At 41.7% G+C, this 21,891-nt stretch overlaps 3 protein-coding genes across 7 annotated transcripts in view; 2 read left to right on the top strand and 1 right to left on the bottom strand.

Moving 5' to 3' along the window:
* Positions 1-7: 7 nt before the first annotated feature.
* Positions 8-8,643, top strand: AIMP2 (aminoacyl tRNA synthetase complex interacting multifunctional protein 2). 3 transcript variants are annotated; one of them, XM_065558985.1, is made up of 5 exons: positions 97-191; positions 2,197-2,402; positions 4,012-4,218; positions 4,767-4,998; positions 8,102-8,643. In XM_065558985.1, exons 3-5 carry the CDS (start codon positions 4,111-4,113, stop codon positions 8,485-8,487), a joined length of 726 nt encoding a protein of 241 aa, XP_065415057.1. In that variant the 5' UTR covers positions 97-191; positions 2,197-2,402; positions 4,012-4,110; the 3' UTR covers positions 8,488-8,643. The 3 variants fall into 3 exon arrangements, with proteins under 3 accessions (XP_005304759.2, XP_005304758.2, XP_065415057.1); XM_005304702.4 differs by lacking the exon at positions 2,197-2,402 and having other exon boundaries at positions 8-191; XM_005304701.5 differs by lacking the exon at positions 2,197-2,402 and having other exon boundaries at positions 8-305.
* Positions 8,644-9,774: 1,131 nt separating this feature from the next.
* The window catches only part of EIF2AK1 (eukaryotic translation initiation factor 2 alpha kinase 1), a 50,701-nt gene continuing 38,584 nt past the window's right edge, over positions 9,775-21,891 (bottom strand). For all 3 annotated transcript variants that reach the window (XM_065558982.1, XM_065558981.1, XM_065558980.1), the window contains exons 12-15: positions 13,014-13,134; positions 12,797-12,876; positions 11,575-11,808; positions 9,775-10,145 (exon numbers count right to left, since the gene is read on the bottom strand). In XM_065558982.1, coding sequence (XP_065415054.1) covers positions 10,011-10,145; positions 11,575-11,808; positions 12,797-12,876; positions 13,014-13,134 — 570 coding nt within the window. In that variant the 3' untranslated portion in view covers positions 9,775-10,010. The remainder of the gene's footprint in view (positions 10,146-11,574; positions 11,809-12,796; positions 12,877-13,013; positions 13,135-21,891) is intronic.
* ANKRD61 (ankyrin repeat domain 61) lies at positions 14,327-21,402 on the top strand. The gene is made up of 3 exons (XM_065559017.1): positions 14,327-14,678; positions 19,314-19,459; positions 20,432-21,402. Exons 1-3 carry the CDS (start codon positions 14,442-14,444, stop codon positions 21,372-21,374), a joined length of 1,326 nt encoding a protein of 441 aa, XP_065415089.1. The 5' UTR covers positions 14,327-14,441; the 3' UTR covers positions 21,375-21,402.

Below are 21,891 nucleotides of genomic sequence, written 5' to 3'. Positions count from 1 at the left end.
AATTCTAGTTGGACCAATAACGTGTGCTTTGGCGTGAGGGACTTGTCCATGGCCCAATGGAGGACAGGTTGAGGTGGGCGGGGCAGTTTCTGGGCTGGTGCCTGCTGCGGTGGCAGCGCAGTGTGATTGACTCAGTCAGCCGGGGTTAGCAGTAGGTGCGGGGCTGCTGTGGCGCGATGCCCATGTACAAGGTGAGGTCCTTTCACGGGGCGCCCGGCGCGGTGCGGGCCGAGCAGCTCCCCACCTGCATGTACCGGCTGCAGAACCTGCACCGCGGCCCGGCGGCCGCCGCGCCACCGCACCAGGTAGGAGCGGAGCGGGAGGTGGGCTCCTGAGGAGCGCGGCCGCCGCACGCGGGCGGAACGGAGGCCTGTTTGGGGGGCTCGACTGGGAGCGGTGGGGGTTGCGCTTCTTCTGGGCCAGCCCGCTGCCTCACGGGAAGGGTCTACGCGGCCCCTGGAGCTGGGCCCTGTGGACTCTTCCCCCCAGGGAGGGACATGGCTCCGTCCTCACGTAGCCGAGGAGCCCGGACCCGGGTATTCACCCCAAGGGGGGGGGGTGAGAAGTCAGGCAGCTCGCGGAATCCCCAAGCCCTGGGGTGGGGGGGTCTCCTCAATTCCTGCACCGGGGGAAGCCAACCGTTGCTTTGTGTGGCCACTTCCGGGAAACCCTCGTCTGGTGGAGCTCTGTCCCGGCCTACCCGGCTGCGTGCTCTTGATAACGCTGAGCCTCCTTTGTCGGCAGTGAAGTTTGCCTGCCCATAGTCGCATGGGCTCTGACTGTGTGAACGCTGAATGTTGTGGGACCTGTGCGCTCAAAGCCCTCTGCGGATAGTACTAGGAACTGGGAGGTTATGGGGGGAGGGATGGCTCAGTGGTTTGAGCATTGGCCTGCTAAACCCAGGGTTGTGAGTTCAATCCTTGAGGGGGCCATTTAGGGATCTGGGGCAAAAATCTGTCTGGGGATTGCTCCTGCTTTGAGCGGGGGGTTGGACTAGATGACCTCCTGAGGTCCCTTCCAACCCTGATATTCTATGATTCTAGTCCCTTAGCATCTCTGTTGCATGAGTGGGGAAACTGAGACAAGAAGGTAAAATGTCTTTCTTGAGGCTATAGAGTCCTAGGCAAAGCTTTCGGTATGCTCTGGACTCCATCTCTCTTTGTAGAAGGCTGTGCCAGAGTCTGTTTTATTTTTTGAGATTAAGATGTTGTGTCTTGCCTTGATGGCTGTGAAGGTAACCATAGAATGTGAATCAAGTGTAAGGTGATAGCACTGTTGTCCTGACTGCAACAATATGACTGAGAAATGTTAATTTCCTATGCATCTTAATGGGTTATCTACTCAAAACCTAAATATGGCAGTACAAATGTCAGCATTGTCAGCTATTTGCTGATTATGTTATCAGACATCAATTTTACATTCTTTACCCACAGTCTCAAACCAGTTTGCATACCCAGGTGCCAAAAGTTCCAACTCTTCCTTTCCAGTTGCCTGACCCTTCAGTTTCCCTGACATCTACAAAGCAGTTAGGAATTGTCAATACAAAAATCTGTGGCATAGCAAAAATGGGACAGTGTAAAATAAATGTAGTGGTCTGTAGATTAAATATTTTGATAGCCAAACCTGGGAAGTCATGGGTGGTGTGTGCGCGAAGGAGCAGATAGTTCATGAGGGGATATTTCAGTGTTCTGCAGAGCAGAAAAAGTTGGCGAATTATTAGTCTATTTACTGTACTTCACCCGCTCTGTTTACGGGAAATGAAGTATTACTACACATACTTGATATAGCTATTTTTGTGAAAATCAGATCTAATTGTTAGGTTTGGTACCCACATGCACTAAAATATCACCAGGTGTGAATTAAAATCAATGTAGGTGTTTTGGCGCAAGGGTATGCGGACCAGCCTATACAATGTATTTCATACTGTTCTTGGTGAAACCTCACTGTTAGTACTAAATAGAAGCTTTTTCTTTCCTCATACTTTGAAGAATCAAGGGCCACACCTAAGATAACGCACAAGGATATACATTAGGTATTTGCCTTTAGCACCAAAGTACTTTCATTATGCATTGTATAGGCTGCCTATTGCCATTTGGCTTTTTTTAAAATCAGTAATCTTGATTAAAAATTAGCATGAAACAATCTTGTATGTCTTGCCTGGTAATAACTAAAACTTTTACTGCCACTTTTTTTAAGGATCTCCAAAGTACTTCACAAAGATAGGTATTATCCAACTACCACAGATGGGTAAAATACTTTGCTCGGATTTGTATAACAGTTTTGGGAAGAACCAGATCTGACTCCAAGCCTTATGTTTGAGCTCTAGAATTCACTTTTATTTAAAGCTTTTTGATATTGCAACATCAGCATGAGTTTCATCACTATGAAAGTCACTAGTTGAAGTAAGTGGCTGGCAAGTCATTCTTGGTTCTTTAGGCTTCTGTATTCATGAAGTCCTTAAACTCTTCAAGGTTTAATTTTGAATTCTTATGTATGTAGATTTGCAGTTTTTATCTGGTTTTGATTAAGAACATAACATAAGAACGGCCGTACCGGGTCAGACCAAAGGTCCACCTAGCCCAGTATCCTGTCTACCGACAGTGGCCAATGCCAGGTGTCCCAGAGGGAGTGGACCAACAGGCAATGATCAAGTGATCTCTCTCCTGCCATCCATCTCCATCCTCTGACAAACAGAGGCTAGGGACACCATTCCTTACCCATCCTAGCTAATAGCCATTAATGGACTTAACCTCCATGAATTTATCCAGTTCTCTTTTAAACCCTGTTATAGTCCTAGCCTTAACAACCTTCTTAGGTAAGGAGTTCCACAAGTTGACTGTGCACTGCGTGAAGAAGAACTTCCTTGTATTTGTTTTAAACCTGCTGCCTATTAATTTCATTTGGTGACCCCTAGTTCTTGTATTATGGGAATAAGTAAATAACTTTTCCTTATCCACTTTCTCCACATCACTCATGATTTTATATACCTCTATCATCTCCCCCCTTAGTCTCCTCTTTTCCAAGCTGAAGAGTCCTAGCCTCTTTAATCTCTCCTCATATGGGACCCGTTCCAAACCCCTAATCATTTTAGTTGCCCTTTTCTGAACCTTTTCTAGTGCCAGTATATCTTTTTTGAGATGAGGAGACCACATCTGTACGCAGTATTCCAGATGTGGGCGTACCATCGATTTATATAAGGGCAATAATATATTCTCAGTCTTATTCTTTATCCCCTTTTTAATGATCCCTAACATCCTGTTTGCTTTTTTGACCACCTCTGCATACTGCGCAGACATCTTCAGAGAACTATCCACGATGACTCCAAGATCTTTTTCCTGACTTGTTGTAGCTAAATTAGCCCCCATCATATTGTATGTATAGTTGGGGTTATTTTTTCCAATGTGCATTACTTTACATTTATCCACATTAAATTTCATTTGCCATTTTGTTGCCCAATCACTTAGTTTTGTGAGATCTTTTTGAAGTTCATCACAGTCCGAGGACTGACCCTTGGGGAACACCACTAGTTACCCCTCTCCATTCTGAGAATTTACCATTAATTCCTACCCTTTGTTCCCGGTCTTTTAACCAGTTCTCAATCCATGAAAGGACCTTCCCTTTTATCCCATGATTAGGTCTTAGAATCACTGTTCTGTAGATGGAGCTGTAACACGTGGATCAAAAATTGTTTAATAAACGACTTAAGATATTTTAACCAATAGGATTTCAGTAAACCATTTAAATAAGGGGCATATTTACAATCCATCATTTTGCAGTCATCTGTTCACGTAAAGTCAGTGGAAGTGACATGGGTTACTAATAAGCTTAAGAATTTCCTTTAGGATACTTTTAAAAAAATTTCATAGTGTTTTAAAATGAAAGGTGTGATGTGACTAGTGTCAAATAAATTCCTATAGAGTTTTATGCACAGTTCATTCAATGATATACAATAATTGTATTGATGTATTGGGTATGAGTGAAAATAAATTTAATCTAATTCTTTCCCTCTAGGAAGAGGTTGACGCATCACTTCTAGCACTTGAATCCCGCCAAGAAGAGATCTTAAAACGCTTGTATGAACTTAAAACTGCTGTCGATGGGCTCTCAAAGATGATACAAACACCAGATGCTGACTTTGATGTAACTAATATAATTCAAGCTGATGAATATGCTCCTTTGACTGCAAACGCAGCAGACTTAGATTCAATGCTTGGGAAGGCAAGTCCAGACTAGTATATTATCAATATACATGTGTCCAGTGAATGAATTACCTTTTGTGCAGAGGTCTCTGTGATCAGTAGTTAATTTGCATCCAAATTTGAATAAGAAGGGTAAAAAACTGCAGGCGGAGTAAAATTTGGGCTACTCAAAACTGATACGTACAAAAGACCTACTACTGCTCTTTAAAATAAAATCTGTTCAGTTTGGGTTATTTGAAACCTCCAGATCACAGAACTCTAAGATGGACTAGTTGATCTTGAAATTATGGCCATGGCACTAAATCTTAGTTCTGTTGAAGTTAATGGACTCTTTACCTTGGACTTCAGCTAGAACCAGGTTTTGACTCATAATTAGCACTGTGTTTTTTATCTTAGAAATATTACTGCTTGGTAAGGAAGTTGCTTGAGCAGACATTGTAAATGCTATAAGGTTTAGGATATACAACTATATGGTTGTATATCCAAATTGTACTTATTGAATGTCTCTGCAGTGCAATGAGTGATTGCACATTAATGTCTGCTAAATATTATTTACTTTTGATGCAGGATTATGGTGCTCTGAAAGATATTGTGATCAATGCAAACCCTTCTCAACCTCCATTGTCACTGCTAGTACTGCACAGTCTGCTGTGTGAGCGTTATAAGATTTTATCAGCTGTTCATACACACTCATCAGTGAAATGTGTGCCAGAAAACCTCTTGAAATGCTTCGGTGAGCAGACTAGGAAACAATCACGTCACGAGTATCAGTTGGGCTTCACTCTCATTTGGAAGAATGGTAAGAATGGCATCTAACTTACAGAAGGGGAGTGTTGGCTTTCAAATGGTTAAATAGTTCTAATTTCAGGCATTTGCTTTAGATGAACACAGCATTTAAAGGGTCATTCAATTTGAAAAATCACACTTCCATGTGAATTTTGTACCTACTGTTGCTACAAGTGATTCCTAAGGTTACTTTAAGAAAAAAAGCTCTGATTTTGCTTTTTTAATGTCCTTTTGACAGCAGTTTGTGTACGCTCAAATGTGTCTTGTTCAGGTGTATCCCTCATCTGCTCTGGAAGGAGCTTCCACAAGCATGTTCTTCCTCAGCTAGGCAAGAAATGGGGGGGGTGCCAACCCTCCTGATTTTGCGGGCAGTCTCCTGGAATCACGCTCTATCTTCTGGGGGCTACTTCAGCCAAACCGGGAGATTTTGGGTGCTAACAGTCTGGCACGGCAGCGGGACTAAGGTAGTTTCCCTACCTGCCCTGGCTCTGCGCCACTCCTGGAAGCGGTTGGCACCCTCCCTGTTTCTCCTGGGGTTGGGGGAGGGCAGGCGGTCTCTGCGCGCTGCCCCCACCCTGAGTGCTGACTCCACAGCTCCCACTGACCGGGAACTGCAGCCAATGGGAGCTGTAGGGGCAGAGCTTGCAGGCAGTGGTGCAAGGAGACCCACTGGCCCCCTCGCCTAGGAGCCGCTGCTAGAGGGATGTGCCAGTCGCTTTCAGGAACCGCCCGAGGTAAGCGCTGGTCCCTGACCACCTCCTGCACCCCAATAGAGCCCGCAACCAAGCTCCCTCCCAAAGCCTGACCCCACACCCCCTCCCGCACCCAAACTCCATAGGTGCTGGAACTAGTAGTGCCGTAGCACCCCCGGCTTGAAGTAGTTTCCATTATATACAGGGCTTATAGTTTGGTTCAATGGCTCTCAGCATCGCCACTATGCAAATTGTTTCAGCAGACCTGCTAAACTCCCTCGCAGAGCCTGACCCCACACCTCCTCCCGCACCCAAACTCCCTCCCAGAGCCCAGTTGTATGAGGTTTACCAATGCCTGGGAATCCAGAAGAAATTAATCCAAGAGGAGCCAAAGACTGTAAGCCTTATTAGTGACATTATTTTATACCTTCAGTAAATGAGGCATAAAAGCCTACTCCTGTTTGTCCTCTTCCACCACCAACTTCCATTTTAGCCAGGCTGAGTTCAAGCTATCTCCCTTTCATTTCATATTCCTATCAATTTTATATAAAAAGTTATTAAACTAATATCATTTTCTTGTTATTCTGAAAGTCTTTTCTGTAATGAACTGCATTCTCATTTGATGATTCTCTAAATATGAATAAGGGTAAAACCCTACTACAATAGTAGCACTATCCAGTTAGGGAGATAGTGAAACAATGACAGACATTCCTAAACTTATTTCATACTGCACAGAAACTACATTAAAAGAACATTATTAAAATTGCAAAGTCAAGCCCTTAAAAGTTAGGAACTTTGCATAGGTAGCCTTAATTTTCAATCTTAATTTGGCCCCCTTGTGTGTATGCATTTGATGGTCTTTAATTCATAATCACATACTACTTTTTCACAGGACCTGCTGTGGGGATGAATGAGGGGTGTGTAGTAGAGACTTGTTGGTAGGACCCCAGCCTCATTTGTTGCAGAAGTAGGAAGGTGTGTAGTGAATGAGTTGGGATTGCAGGAAGAGAAAGGGCAGTCTCATAGTTATGGCAGTTGAATGTGGAGTACACCGGGAACTTAGGACCTAGACATCTCAAATTGGGCACCTGAAATTAGTAGATACTTTTGATCTTAATTTCTTGTCTTTAGTTTCTCCATCTGTAAAATACACTCTGGGTCACAGGGTTAAGATAAATTCATTATTTGGGAAAGAACTCCAATAATATAGTAGTAAGCAACATGGAAAAGCTCATAAGGAAATTAATCATTCTGTTTTTAAGAGCAGGTCTTGAATAGTATGCAGTAAGGCAGGCATGGGGCCGTGCATTGAGCAATTAGAAAACAATATTGAATAGCTGTTCATTAAGTACTGAATGAAGCAGGAATCCTGTGGGGGAAAGGTGTGATCATATAATTAAAGACTATCATAATATATATGTACAAGGGGGCTGAATTTAGGTTGCAGTATTCAAAAAGCAAGAAAGGTATACACAAATAACTCCTGAAAACAAATTCTGTCAGAGAGCATCATCTTCAATCCATGCATTATTCATCAGAAGAACTGGAATATTTACATCTGCCTCACAGACCTCTGCCCCTGGAGTTTATGGAGTAGTAAGTAGTTATCCTCTGTGTACCAGCTGAGAGTGTGGTGGGATGGGACACTTTGCCTGTGAGTTTCACTGATATTTGGTGATACTCAAGCATGCTGGGTTTCATTCCAGGCTCTGTGGAGTGTAGTCTAGTGGGCCAAGACTCCTCTACCACTTTCCCAGCCATTGGCACTCTTCATTGGAATCAACCAACTGTCACCTCCCCATTGCCTAGGCCCAATGAATCATGGAGAGCATGAGAGAGTGTTAGGTACTTGCCCTAGGCAGGTTCCTCGACCTAGCATAGTCCAGAATTCACTGCAGGGAAAGTTCTGCTCAGCCTCAAACTGCAGCATGCCCACTGAGGACAGAATCTTCAAGGAATTTAGCTGTTAAAATCTAAGTCCCCAATGAGCATGTGGAAACTGACTTTTCAAAGGCTTAGAACTTGGCCAAATTTGGATTTATCACAGCAAAAGCCCTCCTCTTTCCCAAACTTCAGGGCCCTGCTCCATAGTATTGGGCAGTGGGGGAAGGAGGTAGTGCTAGAACGTCTCATTGAAAAGTTAGGCTGAACTTAACAGAAGCAAAAAGTATTTTTTCCTAGACTCATTCTTGGAAACAGCTGAAATTTAAAAAGAAAAACAACCCTGGAGACCGAAGCAGACACCTAGCATGGAAAACTTCAACCCAACAGGGCAAGTTATAAGTAACTGAAAATAGGATCGTCTAGGGAAAACTTTAATAGGCAGCACTAGCAGCCCTGCCTCTACTACTAATCAACCCTTTTCCCTATAAGTAATGTAAACATTTGTGGTGCCAACTGTTCTTAATTTTGTCTTAATTTCAGTTCCCAAGCCCCAGATGAAGTTCAGCATTCAAACCATGTGTCCCATTGAAGGAGAAGGAAATATTGCTAGATTTTTGTTCTCCTTATTTGGCCAGAAGCATAATGCAGTCACTTCAACTCTGATAGACAGTTGGGTGGATACAGCCATCTTCCAGCTGAAGGAAGGTAGCAATAAAGAAAAAGCAGCAGTCTTACGCTCCATGAACACCACCCTTGGCAAGACACCCTGGCTGGGGGGAAATGAACTCACTGTAGCAGACATCGTGGCGTGGTGTGCACTTCAGCAGACAAGTAGCTCTAATGCCGTTCCAGCCAACGTACAGAAATGGATGAAGTCTTGTGAGAATTTGGCACCTTTCAACAGTGCCCTTAAACTATTAAAATGAGTATGCACTCTTCCAAGGGGGATTCTGTAGTTTTATTCCACCTGACTGTTGTGGTGGTTGTGAAAGTCTCTTCTAAAATGTATTTTAGTAAGATTGTGGACTGAAGTCTTTTAACATCAATTGTAAAATCTTATACCAATAAAGACATTAGTTGCCTTTTGCTTGTAATCTTATTTGTATGAGATTAAAATGAACCCCTAATAGCCTGTGGTGCCACAGCTATATGTTAGACCAGGGGTTGTAAGTGTTGAGGGCATGTTTGGACCCCCAGCTATCCCCCACAAGGATCCAGGAAGATGCTTAGAGCTAAAATACTAGATGTAAACATTAGGCACTCCCCTGCACTGGCAACCTGGGAGAAGTGTGTGATCAGACACTACTAAAAAAACAGCTCCAGAGACACACTGCCTACGGGGGGTAGGGGATAAAGGAGTGGGGGAGGCTGGGGAATAGAATGGGTAGTGACCCAATTAGGAGGAGGGGTACAGCAGGGGCACCGATAGGGTACATTGGGGAGCTGCTACTTAAGGGAGAATGCCAATGACTAAAATATAGTCACAAGTATTTTTAGTAAAAGTCATGGACAGGTCACAGGCAGTAAACAAAAATTCACAGCCTGTGACCTCTCCATGACCTTTACTATATTCCCCTAACTAAAACTTGGGCAGGGGGCTGTGGGAACCCCGGGAGTGGTCCAGGGGTGCCATGGGTACTGGAGGTGGCTGCTGATGGGCTCCCTACCCAAATCTACATGTCCCTGCAGCTCCTACTACAAGCCCTGGCTGCACAGCTCCCATTGGCCAGAAACCACAGCCAATGGGAGCTGTGGGGACAGGGCCTGCCGGTGAGGACAGCATGGGGCCTCTCTGCCTAGGAGCTGCGGGCCATGCCAGTGGGAGTTGGGGAACCTCCCACCCTAAACCCTTGCTGCAGAAGTCAGGGAAAGTCCTGGCATCCATGACCTCCGTGACAGACTTGCAGCCTTACCAATGACTTACTCTTCCAGGGTCCCAGCATGGCTCAGCTTTGTGCCAGTGTGACCAAATTCATGTGAGTGGCAATTATGACCTGGCACACAGGGTCACAGTGCCACTCAAAATTAGGCCCAGTTAGCTCCCTGCAGCATGATGGAGGCTTAGCTAGGCCAAGCCTGAGCAGGGCTGTGACCTCTTGCACCAGGCTGTAGTGCCCAGGCAGCCCCCCAACCCAGTGATGCATTCTAGCAAGCTAATTTTGGAGTGTCTCATGGTGAGAATTCTATCTACCAATAAGACAGACAAATGTACTTAATTCCATGTCATGCTTCTTTATAAGATGTAAATTTTAAGGGTACTACATCACCAGAAGTGACCTTATAGTAACAAGTGAAATATGAGAGAGAGCGAGAGCGCATAACTAAATTATGCCTGAAAGACAAATACCATTAAAGTACAGACACAGGAAAGGTGTTTTGAAATATTTATATAAGAAACTTTATATAATTTTATAGGTTATATTGAGCTACAGTCTGACTGATGCTTTACTTAAACTGGAGAACCAAGCCTCTTGTGCTTATCTTCTCTATCCTCTTTTTCTCTTGAAAGCAATTTTATTTTCTCCTTAAGTTTTTCAATTTCTTCCTCTTGCTGCATCACCTTCTGCTGTAGACTACAAATAACCTGAAAGCAAAAGTCAGTTTAAGAAAAGTCATGTATTGTAAGGATCCCTCTTAAATTTGCTTGCCACTAGCTAATACACCAAGCCAACTAAATGTTTTCCTCCTTGAAAAGTTAACTTACTCTACAGCCAAAAGAAATGCAAGTTTCACTGATGATAGGGATGGCAGTAGCAGACAGTTGGTAGCTGCAGCCCTATGGGGTGGACTTTTCCTTCTGCTACAGTACCAAGGGTACATCCAGACTACCCGCTGAATCGGTGGGTAGTAATCAATCTATCGAGGATCGATATCGCGTCTTGTCTAGATGCGATATATCGATCCCCGAACGCGCTCCCGTCGACTCTGGAACTCCACCAGGGCGAGCAGTAGTAGCGGAGTCGATGGGGGAGCCACGGCTGTTGATCCCGCGCCATGAGGACCCGAGGTAAGTAGAAATAAGATACATCGACTTCAGCTACGCTATTCCCGTAGCTGAAGTTGCATATCTTACATTGACACCCGCCCAGTGTAGACCAGCCCCAAGTGGCTTATGTTTTGCAGTGGTGCCCAAACTTTTCTTGTCACGTGCCACCTGCTCCCTGTAATGGAATCTGTCTACGTTCCCCCTCCATTACTGCACAGTTGGCATCGGTGCTGCACCCCCAGCTTGAAGTGGTTTCCATTATATACAGGGTTTACAGTTTGGTTTAATGGCTCTCAGCACTCTCACTACAAATTGTTCCAGCACCCCTGACAGTTGGCTGAACTGGACAGGGAGGAGGAGCTGGAGCTAGAGGCAAAGCTGGTTTGGTGGTGGAGAGGGAATGAGGGTGGAACTAGGGCAGGGGTGAGTGGCGCTCCCTCCCCACCCCTGTGGGGGCTAGCCTGGGCCCTGCCACATGCCCTCCCAACCTCTGCATGCCCCTGAGGAAGGGGGGGGGGGAAATACATCCCACAGTTTAGGGACCACTGTTTTAAAGGGAAATGGCTGAAATGTTCTGGTGCTTCTGAGATTAGAGCACAGCCCTTGAACCAGCATATAGGTGACTCAGAAGATCAAAATTCTAAAGTGGTAAGGGAACCCCTGGTAGGTTTTGTGGTAGAAGCACAAGAGTGAGAATCCTGCAAATTTATGTTTTCAGAGAAGCAGATAAAACTGACGCAACAATGAAAATCAGTTATCTATATTTTGACACCAATATTTCTCAACCACCCAAGATTAGAAACACTGGTGCAACAGCCCATGAAGTGGTTCTAAGCACAGTAATCAGAAAAGCACAACATTTGTTCTAAGTTGTAAAACTAGCAACGAGGGCATGCAAACAGGCAGAGGGAGAACACGGCTGTCCGCACAATGCAATTTTTTATGTTCCTCTTGCATAAAAGCATTTTTTCAACTGTATGTTTTCTTATGCTGTACTAAAATGGAGGCTGTTAGAGTAATAACTTACATTTTCTGTATTATGAAACAGTTCACTTTCAAGAAGCTGAGCAGCAGTTGGTCTCTGTGATGACACCTCACTGGTTAGCAACTTAACATACTTGGTTTGTACTGGCCATTTACTGCTAAAAGAACTAGGAACATGGCCATTTCTTAAACTTGTCAAAATTTTGGTTCTTTCCATTTCTGTTCCAAATGGTTGAAAAAGTTCTAGAAGAATTACACCCACACTGTACATGTCTGACTGGAAGAGGGGAAAAAAGTAAAGAGGTCTAGTTACATTTATTTTCAAAATAAAATTTTCAATATTGTACACAGTTTCTAGGAAACAATATCAGGTGTTGAACACTGCATCCTAAAAGCTAACACTGTTTGGCACTTTGCTAAAGAAAGTTTTAGCAGACACATGAACTACCTCATCACCAGGGCCGGCTTTAGCGTTTTTGCCGCCCCAAGCAGGGGAAAAAAAAAAAAAAGCGATCGCAAGCGGCAGCAGCTCTACCACTGCTTCATTCTACAGTGGCAATTCGACGGCAGGTCCTTCACTCCGAGAAGAAGTGACGGCCCCGCCACCGAACGGCCAGACGTGCTGCCCCCCTCTTCATTGGCCACCCCAGGCACCTGCTTGCTAGGCTGGTGCCTGGAGTCAGCCCTGCTCATCACAGGAGGTGCACAAGAAAAAGGCAGAACTGAAACCTATGCCATAGCCAGTAGTGAGGAAACTTTACTAGTTAGAGTGTAACTGCCCAGCAGGAGGCTTAGAGTTTTGTTCCTACTAACTGTAACAAGCATTTCTTTTAAAAACAAGTATAAATTTGTTTCATTACATTTAATCATAGAATATCAGGGTTGAAAGGGACCTCAGGAGGTCATCTAGTCCAACCCCCTGCTCAAAGCAGGAGCAATCCCCAGACAGATTTTTGCCCCAGATCCTTAAATGGCCCCCTCATGGATTGAACTCACAACCCTGGGTTTAGCAGGCCAATGCTCAAACCACTGAGCTATCCCTCCCCCCAAGTCTCATTCACTTTAACCTTTTCTTTTTAGAGAAATGTTGCTCTTAAGATTAAGCTTTGAAAAGACTCAAAACCATATGATTTCTTGAAAAAAGATGTATTTGAGGAGCAAAGACAAAGGTAATCACTATCTTAACCTAAAGAAAGTACATTAGAATAACAAATACTGGGCACAAAAGTATTTTTAAAACTATAGGAAAAAACAATTGTCACTACCTTGTAATCATAGTGAGATCCTTGCAACTGTTCTGGTGAAGCATACAGACAAGTACCAACTCCTGAAGTATGTTTTAGGCCTACAAAAAAGAAACTGAATTTAAATTGCTTCAGTGTCTCCAATTTCATTTATACAAACTGATAATGATTTAAACATTAATCTTAAATAATAAATTGCTAATTTTTTAATTGAAAACGAATGTGTTTTTTCAATTACCATTTGTCTTCTCTGTCTTTAACCAGTGGTTTGGGTTTTCTTGTATAATATCTCTGCAAGCTAGTCCGAAATCTCCTATTTTCACATGGTGGTCTGATCCATATAGAAAGACATTTCTGGGCTACAAAAATAAACTGTATCAATCTCTTACGTTAAAAAAAAAATCTGAATTTTTTAAAAAGTATTCTGAAGTAACATTTCTGTATTTAAGTTGCACAAATTGTAATATTCCTTGTAGTCTTCAGGAGGATAAAATCAAACAACACCTATACTATTTATTGACAGTTACCAATAGTTATTTAACAGCTGCATTAATGACCTAGTAAAAGAGAGCAAAAATGAAATTCACAAGTGTTATATCGGAAGATGATGCAAACACCAGTGGAGGCAGACATGCAACACCAGAGGCTCTAGAGAGAAAAGAAACATGGGGAAACAGTAACAAAACAAGAATTAACATGGGAAAAAATACAAGCTTATAAACTTGGGGGGAAATAATATTAAACTGATCTGCAGCAGGAGGGGGAAACCTGAGAAACAGTAATGACAAGAGAGACCTAGCATGATAGTGCACTGCAAATTTAGATCATTTAATGTCTAATGGCAACAAACAAAACAAAAACTTGGACTCTGTATACTGAAGCATAAAATAGAGTCCCTCTTCTCCAAATGGCTCTAGTGACCACATCTCAAATAGTACATTAAATTCTAGGTAACTCATTATCAGAAATACACTGATAAATTGGGAAGAGTCTAGCAAAGAGCACAAGGGATTTAGGAGGCAGAAAGCATCGATGTATGAAGAAAGATTAAAATATCATAATATGTTAAATTTAAATTTGGCTATATGACCATTAAGATAGAAAATGCTAAAAAAATATTAAAAATACCTGGAAACTGTAAACCAAGAAAGGAGAATTATTTAGAGTGTTAAAAAGAGTATGGTATGAAATTAAATAGAACATTTAGGCTGCATTCCAAAAAATCATCTCCACAGTAAAGTGTATTAGGATGCAATACTTCCCTTTTGAGGAATTGTAAAAACCCTATTGCTTGGTAAATGAACTGTACAGAATAATCCTGCCCTGGCTGGGAGATGAAACCCTGAATGATTTAATGCACTGTCCATATTTAATATCTTGATTATTTTATAGCAACTCTAAAATGTTACACAAGCATGAAGGGAATGTTTTATACTTAGAAATACATCACAATAATTACATCTGACAAACATATGAAGCGAGATGCCAGACAAATATCAGTTAGTATTCTACTGATAGCTGTAACTTTAAAACCAGACTTCAAATCTGTTCTAGAACCAGACATCTTGCAACATCACAAAGAGTGATACAGTTCCCATGGCAGAGTCCAAAATTCTGCCTTTCCTTTGGGCCATGTATTCGCACTACAAACTAAATTTATTTTACCATGGGTAACATAACCAAGGGAGCCAGCACACCCACAACTGAGTCTGATCCTTTCACTTACTCCCTTTCTTCCTGTAGGCGGAAGGGATTTAAGCCACTTCAGGCAAAACTATATGAAGCAATAATGCAAGATGACAGCACCAACATTAAAGCTTTACTAGCACTCCAACCTGTCAATGAACCACTGATTGTTTGGGATAACTCTGCATGCAGAAGAACACTGTCAATCCAGGTAACCATTTGACCTAAATTATCATTATTTTTAAATCCACAGAGTAAAGATGCTATTTAAAATTCACAAAAAAAATTCTTCAACTAATTCATTAAAAACATCAAAAGGTTAATATTAAAAAATGGGGGCTTTTAAATCTATATTTGACTGGTTAGATCTTACTGGGTGTTCAGCTCTTGATAACCAAGACTATTTATTTTGGGACTTAATATATGGATTTATGAGTGTCTGAAATTAGGCTCCTCTTTTAAAAAAATTCCTGGCCAAAACAATAAAGATACCTGACATTCACTTTTAATGCATAAAAATCTCCCATTCATAAATATATGAGGCAGAATAAATCCCACAAGCTCCACAATCCCAGAAAGTAGTTTACTATGACCCAGTGATTTGACTCAATTGTATGGTCAGACTAGCTACAAGACATCTGTGAAATTCAATACTATACCTTCTAAAAAGTTGACTGATCATAAAAACAAAACATCCTAGGTTTACTGGTAGAGATCCCACTTACAAATGGGAATTTTATCATTGTAACTGGTTTGTGTCATATTTTTCAGAATCAAGAAATGTATTAAAAATGGTATTTCTAAGATATGTTAAGTTTTGGTGCCTGTCAAACTCAAGGGCTACTTGATAGTGTTCATCTAAACTAACAGCAGTGACATTCAGAGTTAAAGCTGCCACTCACTCCATCGTTAATTCTGTTGTAAATGTTGCAGAAGTCACAGACCAGCAGAAATCTTATACATAATACCTGTTTGCTCAAGCTCTCTGGGACAGGCTGTATTCTGGCCCTCCTTTTTTCCTCCCTGCTGCTGCAGTATAAGCAGCCAATTGAGTATTAGGACTGTGATATTAGAAGAAAATCAGCCAATAAATACTCTCCTTTCCTTCCCTCCCCTATTTCTTTAATTAATTTGTATTCTGCAATCCTACTGATTAAAATATTGCTAAGTATGAGTTTTAATTTAAAACCAAACAATAGACAAGAACATCTATACAAAAAAACTCTCAATCTCAGCTGCGAGGAGGAAGGGTCAGGGAGCTCTGCCTTTCTCTCAACTTTCTGGCTGCACCCACACTGCCAAGTGGTTCATTTCACTAGCAAACCTCCCAGTTTGCCAGATGCACATGACCAGCCCAAAACATAAATTAGAGATTCACTCCCAACAGCAAGGAAGCTGTGGTACAAATTTCCCACATGAAAAGCCAGATAAAGATGGGGGAGACTGGACTAGGGTGTCAGAAACCACATACATGGTAACCATATATATGTTGAACAGTGAAAAAAAACTCTTAAGCTTCCAAGAGTAAGATGAATGGGTTAAAAATATGGGTGTAATATAGTATGGAATTAGTGATAACCATCAGTAGAGCTCCTGTGTTTCTAGGCTTACTAATCCTGTCACCTTCCTTTTCATCATTTAACATAAGAACATAAGAATGGCCATACTGGGTCAGACCAAAGGTCCATCCAGCCCAGTATGGCCACTGTTGGCAGACAGCAATGCCAGGTGTCCCAGAGGGAGTGAACCTAACAGGTAATGATCAAGTGATCTCTCTCCTGCCATCCATCTCCACTCTGACAGAGGCTAGGGACACCATTCCTTACCCATCCTAGCTAATAGCCATTAATGGACTTAACCTCCATGAATTTATCCAGTTCTCTTTTAAACCCTGTTATAGTCCTAGCCTTCACAACCTCCTCAGGCAAGGAGTTCCACAGGTTGACTGTGCGCTGTGTGAAGAACTTCCTTTTATTTGTTTTAAACCTGCTGCCCATTAATTTCATTTGGTGGCCCGTAGTTCTTATATTATGGGAACAAGTAAATAACTTTTCCTTATTCACTTTCTCCACACCACTCATGATTTTTATATCTCTATTATATCCCCCCTTAGTCTCCTCTTTTCCAAGCTGAAAAGTCCTAGCCTCTAATCTCTTCTCATATGGGACCTGTTCCAAACCCCTAATCATTTTAGTTGCCCTTCTCTGAAGCTTTTCTAATGCCAGTATATCTTTTTTGAGATGAGGAGACCACATCTGTACGCAGTATTCAAGATGTGGGCGTACCATGGATTTATATAAGGGCAATAAGTTATTCTCCGTCTTATTCTCTATCCCTTTTTTAATGATTCCTAACATCCTGTTTGCTTTTTTGACTGCCGCTGCACACTGCGTGGACGTCTTCAGAGAACTATCCACGATGACTCCAAGATCTCTTTCCTGATTAGTTGTAGCTAAATTAGCCCCCATCATATTGTATGTATAGTTGGGGTTATTTTTTCCAATGTGCATTACTTTACATTTATCCATATTAAATTTCATTTTAAATTTCATTTGGCTAGTTTACCTAGCCAAAGCTCTATCCTGAGTAATCATTTAAGCCTGTACATACTGTCATTAGATTAGTGTGTATCCCTGTGCAGTAAGGCATCTCCTCTCCAAAAAGATATGGGCATCATGAAAAGGAAATTGCTTAACTGTGTAATTTTCCCTCTAATTATGAACTGTTAGTAGAGAGGATTCCCAGTTAGCGCAGTGTGTTTGTAACAGGAGGTGCTGACTCAGGAGTTCTCTCTGTCATTTATATTAATTGAGCCCTAATTGAAAGACCGGCACTTGGCAGTGGCTATTTAACTGAGTAGGGGTGCAGCCAAGGGGCTAACAGGGTGGAAGTAATCCCAGCAGTTAGGCCTATATAAGCACACAGGAAGGACGTATAGGAGGAAGAGTTGGGAGCCTGAAGGAAGGCAGAAGCAGGCAGGACTAGCTGCTGCTGCTACTGTACCCTTCCCTAGAAGTAAATGGAGCTGGTGACTCACTGTCAATATAAAATACAATAAAATACGGTGGTAGTGATGGAGACCTGGAGTGGGTGTGGCCTGTGGTTAAGGCCTGAGGGGACACTTCCAAGACAGTGTTTTATGCATTTTTACAATAAATTCCAATTAAACAGAAGTTAACCATTTTCCATGGACTGTCTTCATTAGGAAGGGATGTCAGAACATACCAGATACGTACAGGAACATTGCACAAATGCACTACTATAGTCAGCTTGGAACTCATTAACTGTACTACCCGTAAGAAATGTATGAGCTTTACCATTCATATTAAAAATAGGGTATTATTTATGTAGCAATTTACCATCATGCCAAATAAGTAACAAATTCTGCCCACGGAAAACTTACTATCTGAGGATACAAGTGAATACAGTAAATAGAATTAGTACAAAGCATGGTGGAGGCATTTCAAATGGTATGCATCAATCTAAGTGGCTTTCTAAGGGTATGTCTACATTACCCGCCAGATCGGCAGGCAGTGATCGATCCAGCGGGGATCGATATATTGCGTCTAGTCTAGTCGACCCCCAAGCCCGTTCCCGTCGACTCCTGTACTCCAGCGCCACAAGAGGCGCAGGCAGAGTCGATGGGGGAGCGGCAGCAGTCGACTCACCGTGGTGAAGACACCACAGTAAGTCGATCTAAGTACGTCGACTTCAGCTACGTTATTCACTTAGCTGAAGTTGCGTAACTTAGATCGAATCCCCCCCACCCCCAACGTAGACCAGGGCTTAGTGTTGCCAAGGAGGTTTTGGCCAATATTGATTGGAAGGTTGTCCCAAGCATATTGGGGACCTTGAAAGAAAGCAAGAAGTCAGAAGCAAACACAGGGAACATTGTTGGGTGATGGTTTCTCTGCCTTCCTAGGAACACACAAATGCTGTTATTTCAGTCTGTAGCAGTAAGCTATAGTGTACACTACCAAGAAAACCACAAGACTGTCAGAAAGAATTGGGGTGAAGACAACTACTATTAAGAACAAGAAAGGTGAATAGCTAAAATCCTTATTCGGGAAGAAATGGACAGACACGGGATATTTCTTCCTAGTCTTCTTTAATTACAATGTTGTTACAGTTATTGCTTTATAATAAGAAAAGCAGAAGCGTAAGATGTAAGTCAATATATTCCTAAATCTGTAGGAAGCACAAACGCACATACAGCTCACGGAACCAGCTTGATTGAAATCCCAGGAAGGCAGTCTGTCTTTGACCGTTTCAGGACGGTATGTTTACCCCATCTGCAAAGTATGCTCACTAGAATCAGACAGATGCACATGCATAGCTTTATATCTAACACACACACACACACACACACACACACTAGGTGACCCAAATTTCTTGATTTTATTTTTTTCAAACATTGAATGGTTAGAAATCTTAAAAGCCCAACTATAGAAAAATAATCAATTTTCTACTATTTAATGCTTAACTACTATAATTATGGACACACTTGACTACGCTCTTTCAATTAAATTAATATTAAAATTCAAATGTTCAATAGGCAGATAAATCAGAGTTCTTTTTTTTGTGTGAAAAAATACAAGGTTCTTAAGTTTTATTTGCAACTAAATTCTGCAGAACATATTCTGCTATTGGTTTGCTGCTTTAGTGGACCAAATTCTGCAATCTGTGATGTAGACAGCAAGTATGCCGATATTATTCAGGCAAATGCCTCCATCTGCTCTCATTTATCAAGGGTCTAAGGAAGATTGGTTAAACCTAACCTTATCCAGCTAACATGTTTGTCACAAATTGTACTAGATAAACTAATTCACCTTCAAGAAAAGTCAGACTGTAGATTACAAAACTCAGAAGTACATTAACAAATACGTATTTTGGTTCCATACAGGATCAGACTATTCTTCCAATTCACTTAGCTGCCAAACACAGAAGAGAAAAGAGTTTGCGTTGTTTGCTAGAATCTGGTGCTGACCCAAAACTAAGGTAGGGCATTTGTAGTCACTCACGTTGCACTCCATCAAGAATATGCACAATTGCATATTGAAGTGGAATATAACTTTAGGGCTCCCTTAGTGATTAAGATCTTACATTTTCTACGGGTGTTGATGTGCACTATGTGACAAGATCTCTGGAGGTCATAATTTTGAACGTGGAGTTTTTTTATTATTAGTTCACTTAACATATGCAGAAATACATAACTGAAGGGACACAGGATAACATGGACACAGTACACAAATTAGGGTAGAAAATGTGAATATGCTCACTATACTGCCAGCTACTGTGGCTACAAATAAATGAAGGAGAAAAGATACATCTCAAACTGAAAACAAAGCGGGAAAGACAAAGGACTGGACAAAAATAGGCTAGTCCCAAATAATAAATAATGTAAAACAGTGGTTCCCAACCTTTTTTGATCTGCCACCCATAAAAGCGGCCAAAGAATCATCCCATCCCACAGTCTTTTGACCACAAAGGGTTGTGGAATTTAGGTCATGAGTATGATAGGAGTTTCTGCCTGCCTCCCCACATACTCTTCTTTATGCCTGCATTTTGCTCAGCTCTGGGGTAGCAAAGCTCCTAGGAAGTCTCCTCCCTTCCCAAGCTCCAGAGTTGAGCATAATTAAGGCAGGGAAGAAAGAAGCGGAGGAGCAGCTCTGTGACTGGCTGCTGGTCTGGAGGGGGTGGAGGTATCAGCCACAACAACAAATTAGGGGTAAGTACGGCATTGTTCTGCCTCTCACCAACCCCAGCTACTGGGTTTTAGTGACCCATAGATTTTGCTGTTCTCTCAACTGATGGCGTGGAACCCACTGCTAGGTCATGTCCGACTAGTTTAGCAATGCTAGTCTAAACTATTTTTCACGGTTTAAAATATTTTACTTTGATATCTTTATGTAAGCCACTTGATGTTTACTGAAGTTAAAAGAATTAACTTATTAAATTTGTATATTTTAGAGATAACAGAGGTTACACAGCACTTCACCTCCTCCTACTACACTGGCCAAATATTTATCTAACTGGGACAGGCATTTTGACCAGATTTCAGAGAAACCTGGGAATTACACAGCGTAATGCAGAAGAATGTCTTCGTATCTTGTGTGAGAAGGGAGTTCAAACAGATCCTGAAATGGATAGTAACTACAGACACAGCTCCTTACATTTAGCCCTATACTCTGGAGCCTCTCGAGCTATATCTATTCTAATTGAGAATGGTGTCAACATAGATGGCAGAGATGAGTTTGGCAAAACAGCGCTTCACACTGCTGCAGAGTATTTGAACAAGGAGGTAACAGAAACTTTAATCTCCTGTGGAGCAAACATTAATTGTACTCTTCCAATTTATGGAAAAACTGCTCTTCAGCTTGCAGTGTGCACTGCATCATCTAAAGCAGGCACAGTTTTAGCTGCCGATATAGATTGCATCAATTTACTGTTAATGAATGGAGCCAAAGTAAATACTCAAGATTGTGAAGGAAGAGCAGCTATTCATGATGCTTGCTGGGGAGGCAGAAAAGAAATAGTTGATCTCCTCGTAGATTACCATGCAGATGTTAACATTTTAACAAGACAAGGGCAATCTCCCCTTTTTCTGTTTCTTCAACACAGGTCAAATCTAAGATGTACATCACTGTTAAATAAGCTGTTAAACCTCTCATACCCATTGAAGCTAACCAATAATCAAGGAGAGCTACCCACTGGACTTCTGCTCCAAGAGTTTCAAATACAAAAAGACTTTCTCATAAGATTATCACAAAACATTTTGTCTCTGCAAGACATCTGCAAACTCACTGTCAGAAGAATATATGGGGAAAAAAAAAAACAATGCTTGAAAAAACAACTTCCCGTAACTGTTTGGAATTCTTTATACAACTACCAGGACTACTCACAACTTTGGTAAATAAATCTCATGACTTAAACAGTCACAAAGTTAAATGATTCTGGCAGATTTGATTAATGTGTGTGACATATGCAGTGACACACACCTACATGAAAAAGTGAATTGAGAAACTGTTGATCCTGAAACTGTGTAATGAAAAATTAAACATGAATCAGGATGCATATTAATACTGTATGTGTATTTTGAAGCAGCTCTTAAATCTCTCAAATGTAATTTTAATACTCAAGGGTTTTTTTTAAAACACATAATACTTTTCATGTGTAATAATGATTTTAAGTACAATATCTAGAAAGACAGCCAGTGAACCTCCAAGAGAAAGAGATGGGGAAATTCATAGATTCATAGATTCTAGGACTGGAAGGGACCTCGAGAGGTCATCGAGTCCAGTCCCCTGCCCGCATGGCAGGACCAAATACTGTCTGAATTACACATTCAGTCTATTTCTATATGTTTTCAGTTTAAGTAGTAAACAAAACAAGCAAGATATTCTACAAATTCTCATAATTAAAGCCAATTA

The sequence above is a fragment of the Chrysemys picta genome, chromosome 10 (genome assembly GCF_011386835.1).
Source record: "Chrysemys picta bellii isolate R12L10 chromosome 10, ASM1138683v2, whole genome shotgun sequence".
NCBI lineage: Eukaryota > Metazoa > Chordata > Testudines > Emydidae > Chrysemys > Chrysemys picta.
The sequence above is the reverse complement of the archived record's forward strand: the minus strand, read 5'-3'. Positions and strand labels throughout refer to the sequence as shown.